The 25,193-nt window shown below is 41.6% G+C and overlaps 2 protein-coding genes across 6 annotated transcripts in view; both read right to left on the bottom strand.

The window, feature by feature from the left end:
• Positions 1–13,484, bottom strand: part of Mettl21c (methyltransferase 21C, AARS1 lysine) — an 86,700-nt gene extending 73,216 nt beyond the window's left edge. Inside the window, exons 1-3 of the mRNA XM_047552185.1 lie at positions 13,413–13,484; positions 1,032–1,068; positions 899–935 (exon numbers count right to left, since the gene is read on the bottom strand). The gene's annotated coding sequence lies outside the window, so the exon portion shown is untranslated. The remainder of the gene's footprint in view (positions 1–898; positions 936–1,031; positions 1,069–13,412) is intronic.
• Positions 7,386–13,543, bottom strand: Tex30 (testis expressed 30). 5 transcript variants are annotated; one of them, XM_047552187.1, is made up of 6 exons: positions 13,413–13,515; positions 10,817–10,890; positions 10,122–10,352; positions 9,304–9,355; positions 8,501–8,706; positions 7,386–7,853 (listed from the first exon to the last, which is right to left on the bottom strand). In XM_047552187.1, the coding sequence occupies exons 2-6, from the start codon at positions 10,829–10,831 to the stop codon at positions 7,680–7,682; spliced, it is 678 nt and encodes a 225-aa protein (XP_047408143.1). In that variant the 5' UTR covers positions 10,832–10,890; positions 13,413–13,515; the 3' UTR covers positions 7,386–7,679. The 5 variants fall into 5 exon arrangements, with proteins under 5 accessions (XP_047408143.1, XP_047408144.1, XP_047408145.1 ...); XM_047552188.1 differs by having other exon boundaries at positions 10,817–10,904; positions 13,413–13,501; XM_047552189.1 differs by having other exon boundaries at positions 13,455–13,497.
• Positions 13,544–25,193: the final 11,650 nt, after the last annotated feature.

Below are 25,193 nucleotides of genomic sequence, written 5' to 3'. Positions count from 1 at the left end.
AACATTACAGCAACTCTGAAATAACTGTCATTTCTTTCACATAGTCTGCTGTTTCTTTCTTCTTTGCTTTGCTCACGTCCTGGAATACCTTTCTTATCCTCCCAACTCTCTTTTTCAGGCTAATTTTCACTGGTCCAAAAACTCCAGCATAACCTGGATGAAACCACTCCTGACATCTTAAGGCTGGCGTGGGTAGCTCCTAAATGTTGTTGTCATATTTCTATCACTGTTACCATACCACAAGGCAACTAGCATTAATGTATATGTCTCTCCACAAAAATATAAGTTTTTGAGATCAGAGATTATCTTACCTTTAATAACCTACTATCAAACAATGTCCATTGTATAGTAGATACCTAATAATGGTTGAACAAATTTTCAGTGAAAACAACTAAAATATTGATAGCAACCAGAGTAGTGCTGATGCCAGTATTTCATCCTTAGCACTGAGCTACCTTTAGCCTGCTGATAAGGTTCTGATACTATAAAGTCCTTTTATGTCGAATTTGTAGCACCTGGTGTTAGCTTGGTCCACAGTAGATGCTAAATGAATTTTTTTTTTTTTGATCATGGAGTGTAAGAAGTGGTGGTCACTACCGCTTTGTGTGTAGTGAGAAAGAACTTATTATAAGAAAGGAAGTCACTTAGCCTCTCCAAGCTTAATTCTTCCTTATCTATAAAAACAAAACATTACCTACTTTGAAGGATCATATAAGTATGTGAAAAGTCCTTAACACAACTTGGAAAATAATCATTTAAAATAAATGTTAGATTGAATTCTAATGTTGAACAGTTATAGTCCCTTATACGTCAGAAAATCCTCTGAAATTCAAGAAAATGTACTTTTTAATAGAATGCAACCAAGCTAGCTCACTTAATTTCAAAATGTATCACTTACCCTTCTTCTGAAGATGGTGGAATGATGGACCAATTCCCTAGAGCAAAATGGGAATTAAAAAGTCACAGTATCAGTGGAAGAAATTCATGCTAAATAAATTTTATATTAAAATATGTAATTTTGTGATATTTACCCAATTTCTTGCTTTTCAGGCAACTACTATCTTCACTCTATTTCAGGAGAGAAAATAAAATATTAGTGAAGTAATACAAATATCAAAGTTAAAAATGCTACTAATTATTCTGATGTATAATTCTGAAAAATAGGAGCCGGGGAAGTCAACATTTATTCTTACCTCCCAGGAAATTGAACTATCTATTTCTGGAGGTATAGTCTTCTCTGTAAAGAATTCACAAATTTTTATGAGTATTATTTCAAAAATAATTCCTAGGAAAATTATAAAGATGATTGTTGTCCAGTCATTTTGAAAAATCCAGGACTCCAGAAGATCCAGTAATGTAAAAAATGTATTATCTTCCAATGTACCCTTCACTTCATTTTTAAAGGAATAATATGGCTTTGACATTTTAACAAAGCATGTAAAATAGATTGGTATCTCATTCAGAATTCCTACATTTCAGATGCTCCAAAACACAAAAAGTTGGTATGTCCATCTCATAATCATATGCAAAGTTCTGCCAGAAAAAAAACTTCAGTGCTGTTCAGTGTCTTATCAAATGCAGCAATGATTGCTCTGGGTCTCAGTAAAGTAAAGTACGTGTCACAGTGGGTATTTAACTGAGCTCATGTCAGCTTACTTCAGCAATAATGGAAGTTCACTGGGGAGACATGTACAGTGCTATGATCTTTTTTAATTAAAAAATTTTAATCAGCCCAGTGCCCATCAATAGATGAATGAATGAAGAAAATGTGGTAAATACACACAATGGAGTTTTATTCCGCCTAAAGAAGAATGATATTATGGTGTTTGCTGATAAATAGATGGAAATGGAGGACATAATGCTAAGTGAAATAAGGCAGATTCAATGGTTGAATGTTTTTTCTTATATGTGGAAGCTACAGCAAAATAAGGAAAAGGGTGGGAGGTGGGGATTGGATATCATAAAGATATAGGAAAGGTCAGTAGAGAAGAACTCTGAAGGGAAGGAAGGAGGGATGGGAAATGGGAGAAAATGTGGAGTGAATCTAACAAATTACATCATGTGCATATATAGACAAACCACAGGGAATTCTACTTTTGTGTGTGTGAAAAGCACCACATAAGGGTGAAGGGAGTGGGTAGGAGAGGAACTGGGACTGAAATGGAGTGGTTGGATTTCATGAATGTATTGTTTGGATGAACCCAGCTATAGTGTATAACTATAATGTTCTAATAAAAATAAAATGATAATAAAAATTATCCTCTATTAATTTCATAAACAGCAATGCAATTCTAATACACAATTCCTTAGTATAGTTGGACTATCACAGTCTTATAATTTAAAAATACATAATAAACTTGAATTGGTAGTAGGCATTTGATACAATCATTTCTATTATAACCAATAATAATGTATTCTATGTTTCTTTGTAGTAAGGAAGATAGAATCCTTTTTTAGAATGAATGTAAGGTTGACAGATTTAACAAATAAAAAACTGGATGTCCAATTTAATTTGAATTTCAAATAAATTCCATATAAGTATTTAGTATAGATATGTCTCACTGCCACTATGTAGGTTTTATGAGCCTATTTTATTTTTTTTCAGAACACTTCATTTTATATTTCTTTTTGTTAGAGGGTTCTGCTGCCAAATTTCCTTCAACAATCTATTGATATGCTGAAAACTAAAGTTAGACTTTGAACCAGCCCCCAGGTCAATTTCCTTTATCCCATGTCCATGACAATTCTAAGGAGCTACTTGTGATGTCCTTTCAATGTCAGAATTAAGGGTGGGGCAAAGGTAGCTCTAAGTACTGTCCAATTGCTTAAGTCTAGAGGGCAGGCCTGTATGTTTCCTGAGCAAATACAAGTTTAATCACAAGTAATTAGTCTGAGTAAGTAATGAAAAATGTTAACACTACTTTGGATACCGAGTCTGTTCCTTTGAAGATGAACAGTTCCTTCGAAGAGGAACAGTTCCCTCTTCAAAGAAACAGTACTCCATAACTCTTCTGGCTTCACTTTCTTGGGATGGGTTAAGGAAAGAACTACTACTTGTTCTACTGGAGTAAATGGTTCAGGCCTTCTCTGAGTGCAGTGAAAATTGACCAAGTTCTTATTTCCCTTGAGAACTGAGGATCACGAATATCAGAATTTACAGTCCAGTCGAATGCACTATAGCCCAGGTATCTGTAATCCTTAGGTTAAACTCTGACCTTGGGTTTTGTCTTTGCAAAGGATAGTCCTCCAGAATGCATGATAGGTATTCATTAGCTCTGGATGAAACTCGAGCAATTTCTCTGAATTTTTCTAGCACTCTAATAAAACACATCCTTTTTGTACCCTCTCCATGTATTTGAGTGATTTTTGTAAAAGACCTTTTATCCCCCCCGTACTTCTTTGTGTATTTGAGTTTTTTTAGATTTTAAAATTTTTTACTTAAGTTTTGTGTGGGGGGATGATTTTATTCTACAAGATTTTCCTTTAAAATTTAAGGCAGCTAGTAAAAAGACTGATTTTTTTCATTTACTTGCAGAAATTCTAATTTGTTTAATATTAACTTTCATAAAGGGGCTTCTTTATTTTAATACTTTACTCTCTAGTTATTTAAATCCTTCTAAGCTTCGTGGTTGAGTCCCTCACTAGGATTCCACTGCATAGCTTATAAGAACTGAAAAGGAGTTGCTGCTTACTGCTCCTGAAAATAGTTTACATGGTTTAATAATATTGCCCTCCAGGGCTTAGTTGTTTCTTATGTTCTTGCCTATTAATAAAGTATAATCACCTATTGTTCAGCATAGATGCTTGTCCCTTGTTCTAGATTTAAAAAAAGAAAAAAAAGTACTAAAATAGATTTAAACAATCATGAAGTTAAAACAAAAAGAACATCAGAGAAAGTCCATTACTAACAGTAATAAAGAACACAAACTACAAGAAAAGCACTCTAATTCTAAAATTCTGGCTGGGCGCAGTGTCACATGCCTGTAATCCCAGCTAGGGAGGCTGAGGCAGGAGGATCGTGAGTTCAATGTCAGCCTCAGCAATTTAGTGAGGCACTTAGCAATTCAGCAAGACCTTGTCTCTAAATAAAATACAAAAAAGGGTTGGGAATGTGGCCCAATGGTTAAGTGCCCCTGGGTTCGATCCCTGATATCAAAAAAAAAAAAAAAAAAAAAAAAAAGTCACAGTATTAGTGGAAGAAATTCATGCTAAATAAATTTCATATTAAAATGTAATTTTGTGATATTTACCTAATTTCTTCCTTTTCAGGCAACCACTATCTTCACTCTATACCAGAGAAAATAAAATGTTCACATCCTTTTTGCAGTGCTCACTGCTGGGGCTCAAACCCCAGGCCTTGCAAACCCAGGAAAGTGCTCTACCTCTAAGCTACATCACCAGTCCATAGCATGTGTGTGTGTCTATATATATTGCTTTAAAGTATTTTATTAGAATTTTTTTCACAAAACCAGGTACATGAGACAAAAATATAAACTTCTATTCTTGCCTAAAAATAAAAATAAAAAATACATTACAGGCTGGGGTTGTGGCTCAGTGGTAGAGTGCCTGGGTTTGATCCTCAGCACCACATAAAATAAAACTATAGATGAATACTGTCTACTTGATACGTAAGTGTTCTCAGTTTGGTACACCGAATATGTACGTTCCTAGGATCTGCCTAACATCAGATAGAGGACATCCTTTGAATCAGCAAAATCCTGAAGATTTCAAAGAACATACATAAGAACCCTTGCAAGGCAACTGACAGTGAAAACATGAAGCAGGGTGGTAGGAGAGGTGCCATACAGGATGGAGGGGAAGTAGAACGGATCAGGGGGTTTCCAAGATTCTCAGAAAAATTGGGAGAACATAGTATTTGTTGAATACAATTTTTTTTCCATCCAGCACTAGGGATTGAACCAAACCTAAGGCCTCCATATACTACTATTGGTAGGCAAGTGCTCTACCAATGAGTTACATATACACCCAGCCCATGTCACATTCTTTGAGCTATTTGGACTTTATAAGCCAGGTTTTCTTTAACAGGAAAGTTTCAATGATAAGTATATAAAAGAGCAACATAAATTCAGGGATTGTTCATAAAGATTAGAAATATTCCTTCTAATTATCTTATTTCAATGCAACAAATATTTACTAAATAAAAAAGGCACTGAACAAAGAACAAAAAGTGCTTTAAAGATGACTAAAAAACATTCCCTGACTTGAAGAAGCTTGTAATATAAATGGGATGCTGCAAATGTATTAGAGAAGGCAGTGTGACTGACAAAGATACTTATTTTGGGAGTCATCAAGGAAAGCTGCAAAGAGGGAGAAAAAATGTTTTAAGGATGAGTAGCATTTAGAACAGGCAAAGATCAAGTTTCAGGAAGAAGAGACAGACTTTCCTTTATACAAAAGCTTTGTGTAATCCAGGTTAGCTCGAATATGAAGAGGAAAACGTAACTGTTGATAGAGTCCTACTGTGGAGTCACTCAAGATTTGGGGTTGGAAAGATGAACTGATCAATCAAAGCAAGGGGACAAAGAAGAAAATCAATGAGGTTATTGCAATTACACAGATGAAAATTGATGAAGGCTTCAATTAGAGTGATGGTGGTACCAAGAGCAAAGAGGTGGAATCAAGGGACTTTTAGACAACGAAAACCCAAGATTTAGCAACTGAAAGGAAGCAAATGAGCATGTAGAAGAGCTAATGGTAAGAGAGAAAGCATTTAAAGATAATCCCAAGACTGGTTTGCCTAAGACAAACTTCTCAACATGGCACTACTACCATCTTGAACGGAGTACTTCCTTGTTGTGGCTCTTGTCCTGCATTGCAGGATATTCAGCAATATCCCTTTCTTCTACTTACGGGATACCATAGTACTACCACTCCAGTAGTAACAAGTTTCCAGACATTGCCAAATGTTCCCTAGGGGACACCTCCAGCTGGGAAGCACTGGACTGGGTGAGCAGATGCCATTAATTAGGGCCTACCAGTGGAAGCAACATGATGGCTTCCATGATCTTTGGTAAGCCTTGGAACTGTATAGCCTGGCTAGTAACCTTTTAAGTTCATTTGTCATAGTACTTTATAGAATGTTTAATCTGCAATAAGTTGTCCTGTTTTTCCTATTAATTTTACTTCTGCTTCAGTATTATTCCCCTGTTACAGTTAACAGACCAGTGATTATATTGACAACTCTGGATATATTGTTTTTATACCCATATCATTTTAAATAACTAGTTTACTCTTTTTTAAAAAAATTTAGGTTGTGTTCAGGAAATGAGTTGGTCTCACAGAGTAGATATAAGAATTTTGATGTAGTTGTACTTGATTTCATTCTATAATATGAATGATCTGGATGCTCCTACCTAGGTTTTCATTCTTTATGCTATATTTAGTAAAATAAAATAATTAAATCCACTGATTTTACCATGGCAGGAAGATGAGGAACCTAAAAAAATGTGCTGTTTGGGCCACCTGAGGCTGGTGTAAAGGGCTAAACATTAAGGGCAATAGGGAAGTTAGGGAAAGGAGTATATTCTTACTATAGAAATTCTATAGTAAATCCTTACTATAGAAAACCATTCCTTGCTACACATTTCTTTATACCAACTTCATTATTTGTGCATCTTACAGGATATACAGATTTTTAAAATATATATTACTTAATACCATTTAAAGTTCAGTTCAGAAGATACTGAACTGAATTTTCCAAGACAAAATTAAGTGCCCCAATTCTGCCTAAGATATACCACATTAGTCTAACCATTTAGTCATTGCTCAACTCTCCCCTTAGATAGTGGTCTACCTATTGGTTTCATGCACCATAATGTAAGCTCTAAGTTTTACCATATTTGCAACCCTAATGAAGCTTCACTTTTAACACATTCAGTAAAAGCTTCTTCAATGAAAATTGTTACTTCATTCTAAGTGTTCAGTCTCACATTTGAAATGAATCTCCATTCCTATCCTTTTTAGGAGAAAAGATGTATGTAACTCCATAAATCTAACTAGGTTTAATAACAGTAAATTAACTTGTTGAGTTTCTTTCCTTTACTTAGTACCAAGGATTGAATGTAGGGGTGCTTAACCACTGAGCCACATCCCCAGCCCATTTTATTTTTTGAGAGAGACTTGCTAAGTTGCTCAGGCTTGCAATCCTCCTTCCTCAGCCTCCTAAGCTACTGGGATTATAGGCCCATGCCACCACACCTGACTAGTTCTTTTGTAGTGCTGGGAATTGAAACTAAGGGTCTTACAAATACTAGGCAAGTGCTTTACCACTGACCTACGGCCCCGACCCCCATTTCTCTTCATTAAAGATGACACTGTTCTACAAAATTATTTTTTTCAGTTGCGTATCAATAAGACAAAAGCACTGTTGTAACAAAATTCAAATGTTTAATTTTTTCAAAGCTTAACTATACTAGTGAAAATAAATTATATTTAGACCACCTTTAATATTTGTACATCATCTTCATACAACTATAACAGTGCTTTCAAAAGACATTTTGCAAAGGATATTAGTTTCACAATTAAAATGTGTTTCAAAAATAGGCAACATTAAAGAACATTAGTCTGAAATATATCTCATAATGCTGAGAGGTATATTGTTCTTTATCAAATTAACTGTACTTGTATTCAAAATAACATGGCTTTTAACTACATGACAATTATTTCTTGTCCATTTCAGTGATTTCTTGGATCCAAAACAAAATCTGTGTATTTATTTCTTTGAAAACATCATTTGTTGACCGTCCTTTCACTGCCATGGAATGATTTGCCTTCTCAATCCAATGGATTTTATTGGGAGCTTGCATTTTCTGTGCCACTTTCTCCAACAAGTTCTAAGAGGAAAAAGAAGAGGATGCTAGACTAATGTTGTATTGTTTAATAAAGGATTCTCCCCCACCCCCCATACTACATCCACTTACCAAGTACTCATTTAATATCTACTCCATACACAACTTTCTATAGAGTAATGGAATGTGCAAGGAAATGGAATGTGTCCAAGGAAATGGACAATAACACTGCCAACAATGGACAGTTAAGTAAACCGAAGCCCCTGGGGGGGGGAATCTTCCAAGGACATGATATGTTCTAGGAAATACAAAGATGTTTTTAAATACTTAGCTAATGTTTCATAATACGCAAACACTGCCAACCCTTTCTGAGTGAATTTTATAACAATCTGCCTGAATGATGAAATGGCAAACCAAAGTACAACTTCATAATCCCCAAATCAGAGCATTTAGATATTAATCCTTCACTTTCCAAATAAGGGTTAATCCATTTACCAACTCTCTTTCCAGAAAGATGCATTTTGTCAGTATACTCCTATTTTTAGGTTCTCCAGAGCAACAGGGTAATGAAGGCACAAAACTAGCAGTAGACAAATAAGTATCTTTTTAAAGGAGACTGAATTTTGCAGTTAATATCTCATTTTCAGGGTATTTCACTCTCTGATTCAAATAGACATTGAGTTGTAATTCACCTTCTCACACATTTCATCTGCTGAACCTGACACAAACAGTACAGGATCTTTTATACGAAAGAGATCTTCATCTCTGAGTTTATGCTGTTGTTTTGGATGGTGCAGTGGATAAGAAATACAAATGAGACCTCGAACAAAACCATCAGCATCATCTGGCTCAATATGACACATTACAGAAGCAGCAGCTCTTGAGCCCATTGAGCGACCTAAAATCAATTAAAGTTAAGTTCAGTTTGAAATACAAACATTTACATAAAGTAGTAACAGATTTCATTTTACTGTTTGTATTTGTTCATTGAAAAAATTATTTAGCTCTAAATAATGGCAACAAGTTACAATTTCCATAATGGAAAACTATATAACCTTGTAAAAAACCAAAACCTGATGCAGCTAAAGTCACATTTAAATAAAGCAATTACTGACAGTCATGGTGGTGCATGCCTGTAAATCCAGCAACCTGGGAGGCTGAGACAGGAGGATCACAAGTTCAAAGCAGCCTCAGCAACTTAGTGAGGCCCTAAGCAACTCAGTGAAATCCTATCTCCAAATAAAATACAAAAAGAAGCTAAGAATGTGGCTCAGTGGTTAAGTGCCCCTGGGTTCAATCCCTGTTCCAAAAAAAAAAAAAAAAAAAGAGTTCCTTAGGTTATTACAAGTAAGGTTCAAATTTGCTTTAAATAAATAAAATATATCAAGGAGGACACTTACCAAAACAAACAAAAGCCTTAAATGAACTTGCTATTATCAAATAATTTTAATATTAAAATGAGAGCTAACAAGTATTCACAAGTATTGCAACTTACCTCCAAGGAAAACACCTGCAAGTTTGTATTCTCCTGAGGTCTTTAAGTAATTCTAGATAAATCAACCAAAAAATTATCAATTCTTCTCCTATATAATGTTCCACTGGAAAGTCAACACATTATTCCTTATCATTACTAACATGTATGAAAATCTACACAAAGACAATCACAAAAACCTTAAAAGAGTCTTCTTAAAAGAGATCAGTTCTTTCCTTTTCTGCTCACTATTAAATCATATTGGGTAACACAAATATGTAAGAAAAAATACCTATTTGCCTTTACAAAAATATTCAAAGCACTGAGCTATTGTTAAATTATTTTTAAAAGGCTAGTAAAGGATTCTAATTTTATAATACATCTAATTAAAATCTGAAAAACTTGGCAAGCTTGAAATAATTTAGATGAAAAGAAATTTCAGATTTGAGCTTTATCCAGGAATTTTAAGCAACCATTATCCTTAAACAAAACACACAGAAAACACTGTCATATTTGCACAGTAGGTAAAACGTTGCAGAATGCCAGAACTATATTCTAAAGTTATGTGATTCCAGCGAGAAAACACCAAGTAGCTTCCTGGGCAATATCATGGAGGAACATTTACGATGTGTGCATTCATCTCCCTGGAAACTGACAGCAAAAAAAAAAAAAAAAGGGCAAATTTGACCACTAAATGGCCTTCATGTACTGTTATGTTCCTGAGGATACTCATTAAAAGATTTTTTTAATAAAACCAAATGACTGCTAACAAAATTTGCCTTAAATTTATTAAGAATTTAAACAGAATCTTATTAAAGGTAAATACAAAGAAATTTTCTTACCAAAACTGCTTTATATGCCTTAATTCTATGCACAATATTAAGGCCTTTACAGGTAAATCTCAGGCAAAAAAAGCCATGAGATGCAAGATGGGATGCCAGTGACATCAAATGAGGAAGATTCATATCTCCTGATGCTCCATGTGTAAGAATTATTCCGTATGTTAAGCTCTTGCTAGGTACCAAACAAACCGCATCCAGTAATTTATTTCCAAAAGGTATTTTTAACTTAACCTGAAATTCAAGAGAATAAGGAATTAAATCACTTCCTTGACTATTCAGACAAGTGAATAAACTATACATGTTTGTTTGGGGAGACTCATGACTCAAATCATGGCCTCCAAATAAAAACGAATGCTATTAATAATAGTTAATACTTAGGTGTGTCAGGTACTATAAGTGCTTTATATGTATTAACTCATTTAAACCTTTCTTACAATTCTATGAGGCAAGTACTACTATTATTCCCATTTTCATAGTCAGGGCACAGCAGGTTAAGTAATTTGCCCAAGATAATATAACGACTAGCTGAAATTCAAACTCAGGCAGTCTGCTCCACAGTCCTTACTCTTACTGCTAATGCTGTACTGCCTCTCACAGTGCAATTTGAAAATAAGAAAATCACTCTGAAGCCATATGATTACAATTTTTTTAAAAAAGGAAACCTGAAGATACATAACGTATGAAAATATTATTACCTCTGTATGACTCATTTTCACTGTTGAATAATAAACTTAAAGTGCATTACATCTGAGAAGCAAAGGACATCTCCCTGAAAAGAAGATTCTGTTGTGAAAGGTGAGTTGTCAGACATGGATATGACATAAGAACTATGAATGAACACATTCAGTAGCTGAAATAAACACATTCAGAACTACACCTCTAAAAACTGATGTCTTTATATGTATAATACTTAATCAAACAAATGTTTCTATCAGTGCTCAGAATTGACTATAAGGCAGGGTATGGGGCTGGCAGATACATAAACCAAATGTGGTACCTTGACATGGAAGTCTTAAAATATTTCATTTTAAGGTAGGATGGTGTTATCTTGGCCAATTTTAATTTTAAAAAATATATTAATATATATTTTTGTAAGCAACTTTATTCTCAACCATCCTCAATAAAGATCTCTGCATCTTTTAACTCATTTTTTTCATCATCACTCTCATCCCCCTCTCCTTGTAAAAGAAGCATGTATCCAAAGAAGCATGTATCCACACCCTTGCATGCAACTTTGCAGTGGCTTCCAAAGGGTAAATAATACACCTTCATCCTACTGACTCTGGGTTTGGCTGTGTGACTTGATTTAACAGAATAAAAGTAGGCATTTCAACGTGCTACTTCTATCAAGAGACAAGGCAAATTCCTAGAAGTCCTTTTCAATTTTCACCCTGAGCCACAAGTAAACATGCTCCAGTAGTTCTGCATTTTCAGCCTGGTCCCAGAATGAAGAAACACGGAATAAATTTGAACCCCAAACTATAAAGTCTAGAGTCCAGCCTAGTCCACCTAAGATCAAAATCACAGCTGTACTGAAGAACCACGACCATGAAATGATCTAAGTCTGTTGAAATTTTGGGATTGTTATGCGGCATTCCTTTTAAAAGAGAATTTTTATTTTTCAGATTATCAACATCAGAATCTCCATCATTCACGGTGTCCACATTAACATTCATTCATTTAATAGGTAATATGTTTTGAAGTTTAAAAGATACCAAGAATATACAGTGAAAAAGCCCCTCTCATTCCACCTTTATCTTTCATCCAGACTCCCCCTATGAAGGCAACCAATATTACCTACTTCATGTTTATCATTCCATGTAGTACTGTATTTTCACTAGTTTCACATGTATATAGATATAAGAGATAAGATAAATTCCTGGGACAGGAACTGCTTGCTCAAAAAGCATTTTCGTATTAAAAAAAATATATTTCACTTTAAACAGGCAATAGAAGCATGTGTTAAAAAAATTAAAATAACAAAAATAGTGACGTCTCTTCACACGCTTCCCCCCAGACACCAAGTTTATTTCCTTTTCTCACTGAAATCACTGTGATCAACTTTTCGTTTGTGTGTGTGTGTAGGATTCTCTTATTTGAACATTAAGAGTTATCAGTCTGCGGCTGGGGAGATAGCTCAGTTGGTAGAGTGCTAAGGCCCTAGGTTTGATCCGCGCAAAAAAAAAAAAGTCTGGCCACAAAAGTTCTGGGAGGCGAATGGGAAAAGGGGATGTAAGAATCCAGGTTTCGCTATCCTTATTTTCATAAATGTACCCCTATAATCAATTATGCCATGAGTTCCGGTCTTCTAACAGCAAGACAGGCAGTCACTCAGGAGCGTGAAGTGAGAAAGGAGACCTGGAGACCTAACTGCTGCCTTAATTCTGTTCAAGCCTCTCACCCCTGCACGACCCTCCACTCGCGTACCCGCGGGGTCGGGTGCTGCAGCTTCCGTGCCTTTTGCTTTTGAAGACTGGTTTGTACAGAGTTGTTTGCAGCATTCCCCGCGGCTGGTTTAGAATTATGCGAAGGTCTGTCGAGACACTTGCTTTCTAGAACCCATTATGTGACTGCTAGCGCTTCTTGAGCGCTCTACTGCTGTGGGTCATGTCTTTAAAACAACACGAAAAGACCCAACACCTCCACCCTAACTTTGGCGAGACTTCAGGGCAGTCAGACAGGTGCGTGTCTGCAGCCCCGGCCTCCCGCCCGCCCGCCCCCGCCGGCCGGCGCCCGCGTCCCGGTGCTCCCGAGCCCGCCGCGCCACCTGCACGACGCCGGCCCAAGACCTGCCCTGCAGGGCGGGCTTCGCCTCCGGTCCTGGTGCGGATTCAGGGCTGACGCCGGCTCGGCCTCGGGTCTTTGGGTGCCGGCGGGGAAGAGCCACCCAACACCCCGCAGCCGCTCCGGCCGGACGCGCGGCCGCACCCGGCGCCGCGGGCACCGACTTTCGGTTAAAAAACGTTCGCGCACCGCTACGTCTCCCGCGCCACGTCGGCCGTCGCGGGGCAAAGAAAACGCCGGCGCCCGAGTGCGCGGGGGTCGCGGCCACCACACCACCGAAACCGCACCGGCGCAGGTCCGGGCGGACCGCGGGCTCCGCGGCGCCCGGGGGCCCCACTTACACGCCGCCGTCCGCCGCGCCCCCGGGCGGCCCTGCGCGGCGCCCCGGCTCCGGGGCCCGGCGAGCCTCCCGCGCTCCACCCGCCGCCTTCCGCCGCGGCCCGCAGCCCCCACGCCGCGGGAAGCCGCTCCCTGTGTGGCGGCGCCCGCCGCCCCCGCCGCACTCACCCGGGAAAGCAAACACCGCCGCCGGCGCCCAACCGCCCTCACCTCTCTTCAGAGCACAAGCTAGTACGCTCGAAGCGACCGCCTCGCCGCCCCGTCAGCGCGGTCCGCAACGACGCACGCGTGCGCAGGCCACGCCCCCGCAGGCCCCGCCCCGCCCGCGGGGCACGCCGGGAGCAGGCGTTCTCCCGCCCGTTCGCGCCCGCGGGCTTCCCGCCGCCAGGGCCGTGGGCGGGGCGGCGGCGCCGGGCGGCCCCGAGGGCGGGCCTCCCCTGCGGTAGGCTGTCCCCGGGCCAACCGCGCCGCTGCAGTCTGCTGGGACACAAAGCACGCGGTCGACCCTGACCCGTCTCTTTCCACGCCCGGCAGTGGATTCCGCAGTCAGTTTGCCCCACTTTCACATAAGCGCAGAAGGCAGCCACTCGTCGCACGGGCCTCGCCCCGACCTTCGGGTTCCCGAGACAGCCACCCGAGTGGTGTCTGGCCCGCGCCCTCGCCCGCTGGTCCCGACTCATCGGCACGAGAGCCCGGCGCCTCGCCTCGAGGCCGGCAGGGCCACGCCCCGTCACTCCGGCCGGGCCTTCTCGCGGGGGCTGCAGGCCGGGGCTCCCCCGCACCGTGAGCTCCCCGCGAGCAGCTGGCCTTGCGTGGTGCGTTTTTCCGCAGGTCTCCGCTGTGTGCAGCGGGCCGGGCAAGTAGAGGTCTGAGGTCCCCAAGCCCAGAGCAGGTGGTGGCGGCCCTCCTGTCACACTGAGGAAACAAATTCCAGGAAACAGTTATTCAAGGGCATTTAGCATGCGTGTTTTCCCAAATTAGTCTTGATAAACACTTAATTGGCTGCTGATTTTTTTTAAACAACTTTACATGCCTTAAATTCACTAGTGCTAAGCCTACCATTGAGTGATTTCTAGTCGTTTTGCAGCCATTTGTGACCATCGCCATTTAAATCACCACCCAAATGAATCTTGCCGCTCCCTGTCCCCACCCCCAGCCCTGGCCGACACCTAGCCGACCCTCCCTCTCTGGAGTCAGCCGTTCTGGACGATGCGCCTAAGTGGCATCGTACGACAAGGTCTCTCCTATCTGCCTCCTTGCACTTGCGGTGTTTTCAAGACTCACCCAAGTCGTGGCATGCCTCAGTACTTTGTTCCATTTTAAAACTCTTCTTTTTACTGCTTTTACTACCCATTGGTGCAAGCAGTTTTGTGCATCCTTTTACCAGTTGATGGGCATTCGACTTACTTGCACTTTTTGACCAAGGACTAATACTGTCAAACCATTCGGAGACAAAAAGTGATGTGGCAACAAAAACGGAGACATTTGACGATGCTAAGCTGCTGATGGGAGGATGGAAGAAGGAATCCCAAGCCAAGAAATGTAAAGAATGAAGCTCTAGAAGAAGCAGGGGGGCGGGGGGCGGCAAGGAAAAGGTTATTTTTCTCTCCTCGGAGACTCCGGATGGAGCCAGCCCTGACAGCGCCTTGACATTAGCCCAGTGAAACTGATTTCAGGCTCTGACCTCCAGATGGTAAAATACATTTGTCTTGTATTTGACTAAGTTTGTGGTAACCTTTCACAGGACCGACAGGAAACTAATATATAAGCTTTATTTATGGGCTAAAATCTGAATTGCGTGTTTCACCTGTAATGAAATATTATTCTTTTCAAATTACCCAGTTGTTCAGCAGAGGGAAATGGGATTTATTTTTCTGTGGATGGAAACAGAGTTTATGTGGTCTCAGTTTCCTTTATGTTAGAAATTTAAGTGACCCATGGCTTTTGCTTCTGTAATTCACAGCAGAAGGCCTTCGTTTTGAGAGCGAAACATTAGAAACAATTCTTCCTACAGAATGGATGGATAGGATGAACCATTATGGTTTGAGGCCCTGCTAGACCTACCTTCTGAGTTTGTGCATCCAAGAAATGTCTGGAAGTCTACACACTAATAATAGTGGTTCTGTTCCGTAGAGGATAGAAATTGGAAAGATCTCACTTTTAAAATTACGAGCATGTATTTTGTCAATTATCAAAAATCAACCTATCTTTTAATTCTTTATTTTGGAATAATCATAGATTTGTGGAAAGTTACAAAAGTATGATCAAGGAGGCCCTGTGATCAGTTTCCCCTGATGGAAGCCATCTTGGGTAGTTGTAATGTAATACCAAAAATAGGAACCTGAAATTAGAACAATTCACGGAGTTTAGACACCAGACATGCACTCGTCTCATGTATGTGTGTGTGTAGTTCTATGTATTTTTATCTCCATTCATGTAATCACTACCACATCAAGATACAGAGTAAGCCATCATCAAGAGTATCCCTCAAACTACATTTTTTTTTTTTTTGGGCCAGGAGATTGAACCCCCTTGTAAAATCAGCTTTACCACAGAGCTATATCCCCAGTTATTTTCATTTTTTTATTTGGAGGCAGGGACTCACTTAACTGTTTAGGGCCATGGTAAGTTGCTGAGGCTGGCCTCAAACTGATCCCCGTGCCTCAGCCTCCTGAGTCACTAGGATTATAGGTATGCACCCAGCACTTGGCCTCAAGCTACTTCTTTATAGCCATGACTACCTCTCTCCTCCATCAAATTATTATTATTGTTATTATTATTAATATTTGTAGTACTGGGGATTGGACCCAGAAGCACTCTACCATTGAGGTAAATTCCCAGTCCTTCTTATTTTTTAAATTTTGAGGCAGTGTCTTACTAAGCCGTGGCTGGCTTTGAACTTGAGCCCTCCTGTTCAGCCTCCCTAGATTCTGGGATTACAGGCATGTGCCACCACTACCAACCAAGATTGTCCCGACCCGCGGGACATCAACGCGGACGGCAAACCTAAGAGAGAAGGAATGAAGGGACAAGAGACGCAGGGAGAGACAGCAAGACAGGAATTCTGATCAAGCTGCAAATTTTTATTGTTCACACAGGGGTATTTATATGCTCAGGGAATGAGGGGTATGACGAGGTGCAGCCTGGTTGGCTGTGTTCTTCTATTGGGCTCCTGATAGGCTGCAAGTTCGCGCCGGCGGGAAGGTGAGGTTCGCAATGGCGGGAAGGTGAAGTCCCGGAAGAGAAGCTGTGGGCGCCATAGGCGCCATACTGTCAGAATTATCAGCCAGGAGTGGGGGGGAGGGGCGCTGCTGCTTATTGTAAAGGTCAGAATGTTCTCAGAATGAGAACTTCTTGGTCCCCGACATTTCCCCCTTTCTTATATAAAATTATTGACCATTTTTCGATAGTCATATTTTAAGGGGGTGATAGAGGTTATGTGGCGAGACGGGGGCGTGGCTTGCCCGAACAGGTACAGAGCTGGAGTGACAATCCCTTGGGAACTGCGCCTGTCTTAGGTTGTCCATGATAGAGCAACATCCTTACCCGTCATTGGATAATGAGGCTCTGGCCCTCATTTCCTGTCTTAGGTTGGTATGAGCTCTCACGAATCTTACCCGTCATTGGCTGTCCAGTTCAGCTCACAGGGGTGATGGTCTTTTAAGATCACCATCACGATCCATCATCTCCAGTCGATGGTAATGAACCTGAATAGGTTTCGCCTGTATAGCCTCAATTTGAGCTTTAGGAAAAGCCATGATCTTGTTGAATATCAAAGGACCTATAGATACAATAAGCAGCAAGCAAAGGAGGGGACCTAGGAAGGGAAGGAGATAGGGAAGGAGTCCACTGAATCCAGTCCATAGTGGATTATCAGCAGTGCTTGTCGGCGTTTTTTCTAAGTCTTCCTGCAACTGTTTGATCTTGTCCTTAACAATTCCTGACTTGTTGGCATAGAAACAGCATTTTTCCTGCAAAGCCAGACAAATGCCTCCCTGTTCGGCAGTTAGAAGGTCTAAACCTCTCCTATTTTGTAGGACCACTTCTGCTAAGGAATCCACCTGATCTTGAAGATCTTGTATGGTACTTGAGAGTATCTGTACATCAGAAATCAATTGTCTGGATAATTTTGTATATTGAGTAAGAGAGACCCCCAAACCAGCAGTACCTGAGGCCACTGCTGTAGTTATTCCAAGTCCTGCAAGTAAAGGGATAAAGGTGACAGCACGTTTAGCTCGTCCTGCAATGTGATCAATTGTTGGTATAGGAACAGGCTCATCTCCTGGAATAATATCTACGTCTGGGAGCAAGGCAGCTAAGACACATAGTCCAGTCCAGTTGGCTGGCAGTTGAGTGAAAGCCTTATTACCTCCACAGACAAATACGGTGCCATTAGGGGGGCACAATGGCTGTAAAAATTTGAATGTCTTAGAGCAATCACTAAATGTCATAATCCCTACATTTAAATCCCAGGTATTATTATAGCCAGGTGAGAAAAAGCAAGTAATATTGGAAAATGTGAATGGCTGTACCAAAAATGGTGGAGTCGGTAGACAATTTTTACTGGTTAAATTGGACCATGGTGTATTAGGATAGGTTACATTTCCAGCAATTTTTCTAGTAGGGGTAGCAGCTGAGTCATTTCTATAATCAATTGGAATAGCTAATGGAGCAGGATATCCTAACTGCAAGCAAAGCCAACAATCTGCAGTCAAGGGAGAATTAGACCGATTAAGCAAGGCATAAGTGGCTTCAAGAATATCGTAAGTGGCAGGGTCTATCTCAGAAGGTCTGTGTTTAGGTAATGCTAGTGGGTGATATAAGAGACTAGGATGCAGTTCCTCGTACATCCGTTGAATTTTCTCATAGACTTGTTTGGCTCTATTAGAATCTTGGGGGCCTCCTCCATCAGATACATGTAGGGGGGCTATAGTAGACCAACAAACTGTTTGCCCTACTAAGTCTGCAGGACATGATGCAACACTTAATTTTCCAGGGGTATTAGACCAATCCCCTCCAGTTGATCCTGTATGGGACCTTAACAAGGTGGTAGTAAAATAGATTTTACCCCCTGAGGAACAGGTTTGAGCAGAGGAGTAACAAGAACTATGGAAGGAAGTGTGAAAGGTTGTGCAAGAACAGGGTCTGTCATTCAGGGGATTTTTCGCATAGATTGTCGGCTGCATCTATAAGAGAGGAAGATTCATCCTCAGGGGGAAGGTTTCCGTCCCTGGGTTGTGGTAAATCATTGACCTGTTTGACCAGGCGTTCTGGTAACCATCTTGGGGCTGCTTGTTCTTGATCTAAAATACAAGCTGAGCCTCGTCCCCAAATGAGGACGGGATCTGGGCCTTTCCATTTATTTGTTAAAGGATCGCGCCACTTAACAGATGGGCGAGCAGAATTAGAAGAGGGATGCCAATGTCTGTCTGCAGTCGAATGTCCTTCATTGTCTAGGGTAAGAAAGTTAAGAGCAAATAATGCATGATTAAGGCGATCCCTGGGAGTGGTAAATGCAAGGGAAGAGGCCTTAAGGCGGGTAAGCCAGGTTTTTAAGGTGAGATGTGCACGTTCCACAATGCCTTGACCTTGAGGGTTATATGGAATTCCAGTAGTATGAGAGATTTGAAGAGTGGCACAAAACTGTTTGAACTTGGTACTGGTATATGCAGGGCCATTATCTGTCTTAATATGTGCTGGCTTTCCCATTATGGAAAAGGCTGAGACAAGATGAGAAATGACATCCTTGGTAGCTTCTCCGCAATGCGGTGATGCAAAAATAAAGCCACTAAAGGTATCTATGGAAACATGTATGTACTTTGTTTTCCCAAATTCAGGAAAGTGAGTAACATCCATCTGCCAAATCTGATTGGGCAGTAATCCTCGAGGGTTAACACCCAGATGTTGAATAGGAAGGGAGACAACGCAAGCAGACATGCTTTTACAATTTCCCTTGCTTGTTGCCTGGTAATTTTACAGAGTAACCGAAGGCTCTGAGAATTTAAGTGGTGAAGTTTGTGTAAATCTGTGGCCTCTTGGATGGATCCAATAAGAACTGGGAAAAGGGACCGAGTGGCTGCATCAGCCTGAGCATTACCCCGTGATAGGGGACCGGGAAGATCAGAATGTGCTCTAATGTGTCCTAAGAAAAATGGATGTTTTCTAGCCTGAATTAGTTGTTGAAGCTGGTTAAACAAAAAGGCTGCGTTGGAGGAAGCCTTAATGGCGGGTGAAATCTCCAATAGGGGCACAGAATGGGCAATGTAAGCACTGTCTGTATAAATATTAATAGGTTTATCAAAAAATGTCATAAAGACTTGTGTTATAGCAAACAATTCTACAAGCTGTGCTGATGGATAAGCAGTGTCAAAGGTGGTAGGCTGATTATCAACAACAAAGGCTGCACGGCCATTGCTGGAGCCATCTGTAAAAACAGTAAGGGCTTGTGGAATAGGAGCCTTCCGAGTAACCCGAGGAAAAATAAATGGATGTAACTGAGCAAAATGCAAAAGGGGGTCATTGGGAAGGTGGTTATCGATTATTCCCAAAAAGCCTGATAGAGCAATACCCCATTCATCCCTCGTCTGTAGCAAAAATTGGGTTTGATCCTTAGTGTATGGAATCAGAATGTTATCAGGGTCTTTGCCAAAATGTTGTCGAGAAAGCAAGCGACCTTTAATAATGATAGAAGCTACCTGAGCAGGATAGACAGCAATAACTTTAGAGGATGTGGCGGGCAAATGAACCCAGAGCAAGGGGCAACCCTTATTTTTAAAATGTGGATCCCGCTGCCAGAATAGTCCCGTGGGTGTATGAGGGGTGTGTAATATAACCAAAACCAAAGGAAGGTTTTAAGATATTTGTGTAACAAATTGTTGAGCGATGGCTTCTGTGACTTGAATTAATGCTTGCCGTGCCTCAGGAGTAAGCTCTCGAGGAGAAGAAGGGTCAGAATCTCCCCTTAAAATATCATTAAGAGGCAAAAGCACATAGGTGGGTAGTTTTAAATATGGTCTTAGCCTCCCAAGGCCTGTACCAGGGATAAAGCCCATACGAAGCATTTGATGAGTGACTAAAGAGTCGGGACTAGCAAGAATAACTTCCATTTGGCTTAGAATGTCTCGTCCCCAAAGGTTGACAGGGAGATCAGGAACAACGAAGGGGGTAACGGTTCCTTTATTCCCTGTGTTATCTTTTGTGTCAGTCCAATTAAGCACCCTGGAGCTAACTAAGGGGTTCTTGACTGCCCTATTCCTTTAAGGTCAGTTAGTGATGAGGTGAGGGGCCATTCTGATGGCCAATATTTTTGAGAAATAACTGTGGTGTCCGCACCAGTATCTAGGATCCCTTGGAATTTCTTTCCTTCAATAAATAAGGTAAGAGTGGGTCTTTTGTGGGAGATAGGTTGGACCCAATACACATCAGAGGAACCTAAAGAGGCTGTGTTTCCTGGTGAATTTCCTGAATTGAGGGGAAGGAGTATTAATTGTGCAATTTTTGTTCCTGCAGGGATGGCAGCTACTCCGTTAACAGCTGTGGCCAGTATTTTAATTTCTCCAGTGTAATCATCATCAATGATGCCAGGGAAGACCTGAACACCTTGTAAGGTGGTAGAAGCTCTCCCAAGAATAAGAGCACACATATGAGGTGGAGGGGGGCCTACAACCCCAGTGGGTATTATTTGAGGTCCTTGCATAGAGTCTAATATTGTATCGGTGGAGGCACAGAGGTCCAATCCTGCGCTGCCTGGGGTAGCACGTTGGAGGGAGGTGATTGTGGAGAAGGACAGGGAGCCTGGATTGGGTTGGGAGTCTGAGAGGGAACAAACCTTATTGCCCCTGGCTTTGCTCTGGGGGTGGTCGGGGCCAGGGGCTGGCCCCGAGAGGAGTTTCCCAAGAAGTTAGAGGGAATAGGCTGTCCAAGGGCATTGGTCTTGGATCTACACTCCTTGGCCCAGTGGCGACCTTTACCACATTTAGGGCAAAGGGTGAGCAGAGGTGGTTTAGCCCCTGTTTGAGGAGATATGGGTCCTTGACCCAGTTTCCCTGTTGGGCAGTCTCGCGCAAAATGGCCAGGTTGTTTGCAAGTAAAGCAAGTACGTGGGCCAGGGTGGTGAAGGGCCTTGGTGAAGGCGGCACCAATGGCGAGACCCATGGCATGGGCTGTTCCTACCCCGGCACACAGACTAATGAAGTCAGAAAGGTCCCCTTAATCTTTGTGGGGCCGAAGAACATCTTGACATATTGGGTTGGCATTTTCAAAGGCAAGATATTTTACAAAGGAGCTCTCGTTTTCACTTGGTCCAAGTAAGCACTCCGCAGTTAGATTAAGCCGGGCAACAAAGTCACTGTAAGGCTCGTCAGGACCCTGACGAATTTTTGCTAGGGAGGTGGTGGCCGAGCCCTTTTGAGGGAGCCGTCTCCAAGCATGCAAACCAGCAGTTTGAACCTGTGCTAGGAGCCCAGTAGGAAAGCGTGCCTGTTTAGGGTTAGTATCAAATGGCGCATTACCCACTAGTTTAACATAGGTCCAGGATTAGAGGAAGCCTTGGTTGAATTTTTTTGGGCAGTTTCCCGACAGTATTCCCTAAAGTCTGCGTTCCACAACAGGAAGTCACCCGCACTGAGGGTGGCTCGGGCCAAAAATTTCCAATCATTAGGGGTGAGCCACTGTGTACTATGGTTCTCTAGCAAGGCCAGTGTATAAGGTGCAGTGGGGCCATACTGTGTACAAGCCTTTTTAAGTCTTTCAAGAAAGCGGAGGCTCAGCCTTTTATAAGAACCAAGGGCTCCACTCTGTCCAGAGGTGGGCTCCTCCTCATCCCCTGATTCCTGGTCCTCCTGTTGTTCCCTCTCTGGTTCTACCTCTTGTTCCTCCCCTGATTCCTCTTCCTGACTTCCTTTTAAATTCTCTGCTTCAGTTTGTGCGGGCTGATCTGCTTGACTGCGAGTGACTGGAAAGGCAAGAACAGGCTGACCACGTGGCTTCACCTTATGAGTATTGAGGGGTCTTGGGCCAGTTTGTGTTAACTCCGTGCCCAAGGCCAGTGAGCGAAGCTCGGCATCAAGGGCTTTTAGTTCTTTTAAAAGTTGGATTTGTTCCCGCCTATGTTGGAGAGACTCGCGTAAAGGGGTTAGATTAGGCAAGGGAAGTGGGGAAAAAATGTCTGGGGGGGCAGTAGGTCCCTGAAGGGCCGGAGCACAAAAGGCAGGGGGTGTATAAGTGGGAAGTGGATTTTTAAGAGGTGGCAGGTCTGGAGAATGGTGTTGAGCCGCTGCCCCCTCCAGGGTAGCCTCCTCCTCTGGGGTCACGTCATCATGGGGATTTAAAACCGGATAAATCTTAGGGGGACTTTTAGGGGACTTTCTTGGTAAGGTGGGGTCTGGGAGGTTCCCGGGGTCTGGGAGGGTCCCAGGGTCTTGAGAAGGCTGAGTAGGGGGCATTTGAATACTAACCGAAGGGCATGCCGATGGGGGGCGAGAGGTGGATTGCATTGCCTGCTCCCCAATCTTTACAAGTTTTAAAGTACCACTGTCAAAGGGTGAGCTTTTAAGAATCTCATTAATTAAATTCCAATAAGAAAAGGCAGTGACAGGCACCTTTTGAGGACCAAAAGTCTCATAATAATCTTTGAGGCAGTCTCCTACTCTGAGCCACCTTTTACCATCAATTGACCCCTCGAGGGGAAACCAAGGACACAAATCCTCTATGTATGAAAAGAATGATCTCAAATCCTTTTTCTTAACACGCGCTCCCCGAGTCTTGAGGGCCTCCTCGAGACCCGTCAGAAACAAATCATGTGACGAAACTGCTTGTCCCATGGTGCGTCACTCACCTTGCGCTGGCCTCACTCTCCTCCTGGATCTGACTCCCGGTCGTGTCCACCGAGGCGATCCCGAATCCCGCTTGGCCAAGTCTTCCCCAGAGGGCAGCGTTCGCTTCTCAAACAAAGGCTCGAGCCCCACGTTGGGCGCCAACTGTCCCGACCCGCGGGACATCAACGCGGACGGCAAACCTAAGAGAGAAGGAATGAAGGGACAAGAGACGCAGGGAGAGACAGCAAGACAGGAATTCTGATCAAGCTGCAAATTTTTATTGTTCACACAGGGGTATTTATATGCTCAGGGAATGAGGGGTATGACGAGGTGCAGCCTGGTTGGCTGTGTTCTTCTATTGGGCTCCTGATAGGCTGCAAGTTCGTGCCGGCGGGAAGGTGAGGTTCGCAATGGCGGGAAGGTGAAGTCCCGGAAGAGAAGCTGTGGGCGCCATAGGCGCCATACTGTCAGAATTATCAGCCAGGAGTGGGGGGGAGGGGCGCTGCTGCTTATTGTAAAGGTCAGCATGTTCTCAGAATGAGAACTTCTTGGTCCCCGACACAAGATATTATTCTTTTTTAAAAAGAAACTTAGATGTAACATAATGGTGTATTGTTCAATGAAAAGTGAATTGCAGGAAAAAAGTTTTGGAGAGGGAAACATTTATGTATGCTTATATGATCCCATGGAACTTTCAACTCAGTTTCTAATACCCAAATTGAAATGATCAAATACCCAATTGAAATGATCAAACTGAAAGTCCAGTTCTCTATACCACACTTTGAAAGATGCTGACAGAAGCCATGTGCCAAAGGTTGTCATCAACAGATCACACACTTAATGTTCAGCGGCTAAGTTAGGCCCAAATTCCTCACTGGAATCTCATGTCTCCCCATTTAGAATTAAGAGCTTTGTAAGGCAAGCAGGATAGATGAGGAATTCTGTCCCATCAACACCTCCCTTTGACTCATTTTACTATTGGAGCTGTGCTCATGAGAGGAATTCCTACTAGGACAAAATGTCACTCAGGTCCAGGGAACACTCGGTCCATTTGTGGTGGTGCGATTGTAATGGATTGAAATGGCATCTCTCTAAGAAGGAAGGGGCAGGGGAAAGAGTTGTGTAATGAGAAACATATGTTCCATAAATGTTGAGATTTGCTGTATTTTGGCAACAATTCCAAAGGCTTAGTAGAGTTACAAAGTGAAAAAAATAATTATTTGACCATTTTAGCTGCTGAATCTTGTACTATTAGATAATGAGATAATGTTTAAAAACATTATGTTTTGCCTTTTGTCACTAGTCTTGTGGAATTGCTCTTTGTTTATTTATTCTTGCAGTAGTCGGGATCAAAGTCAGGGCTTCATACATGCTAGGCAAGGGCTCTCCCACTGAACTATACCCCAGCCCATGGAACTGATCTTTGATGTAGTGTGTACTAGACTCGACTCTTCTTCAACATGTGTATATCTAGACATCGCAGCTCCCTTCACTGAAATACAGGACATTTCTCCAACATCTGAGGTTCTCCATGCTAGATCGAGTGTCCACATAAACATGGGCCTGTTTATGTCTCAATATTCCAGCTGTTTTTTTTTCCTGTCTGTGCACCAATATCACAAGGTCTTGAATACTATAGCATTATAAAACATCTTGCTACTTAGTGTGGGAAGTTCTCACAATCCATTCTTCTCAAGAATGATTGGTTTTTAGACTTTATAGGCACATGAACTTTTTAGAAATTGGTGAAGTTCTAAAAAAATGGGCAGGGCAAATTTTTTATAAGTATTACATTGACTCTATGTAGGGGAGAATTGACATTCATTTTGCCAAGCTACAACATATATCTTTCAATTTAATTAGATTTTTTCAAATGTTGTGTCATTCATTTCTGTTACACTTAATTCTTCAAATAAGTACTGCACTGTTTTTAAAGCTATTATTAAGTTCTATTTTATGCCTTTTAATTTAATTTTCCATTACTAGCTAGTCTATTGAAATGCAATTGAATTTTGTATTCTGGTTTCATATCCTGCAAATGCCAAATTTTCTTGTTAATTCCAGCAATTTGTCTATAGATTTGTCTGAATTTTCTATGTATGATAGTGTATCATCAGCTTTTAATGACAATTGT

This window comes from Sciurus carolinensis, chromosome 5, assembly GCF_902686445.1.
Source record: "Sciurus carolinensis chromosome 5, mSciCar1.2, whole genome shotgun sequence".
Classification (NCBI taxonomy): domain Eukaryota; kingdom Metazoa; phylum Chordata; class Mammalia; order Rodentia; family Sciuridae; genus Sciurus; species Sciurus carolinensis.
The sequence above is the reverse complement of the archived record's forward strand: the minus strand, read 5'-3'. Positions and strand labels throughout refer to the sequence as shown.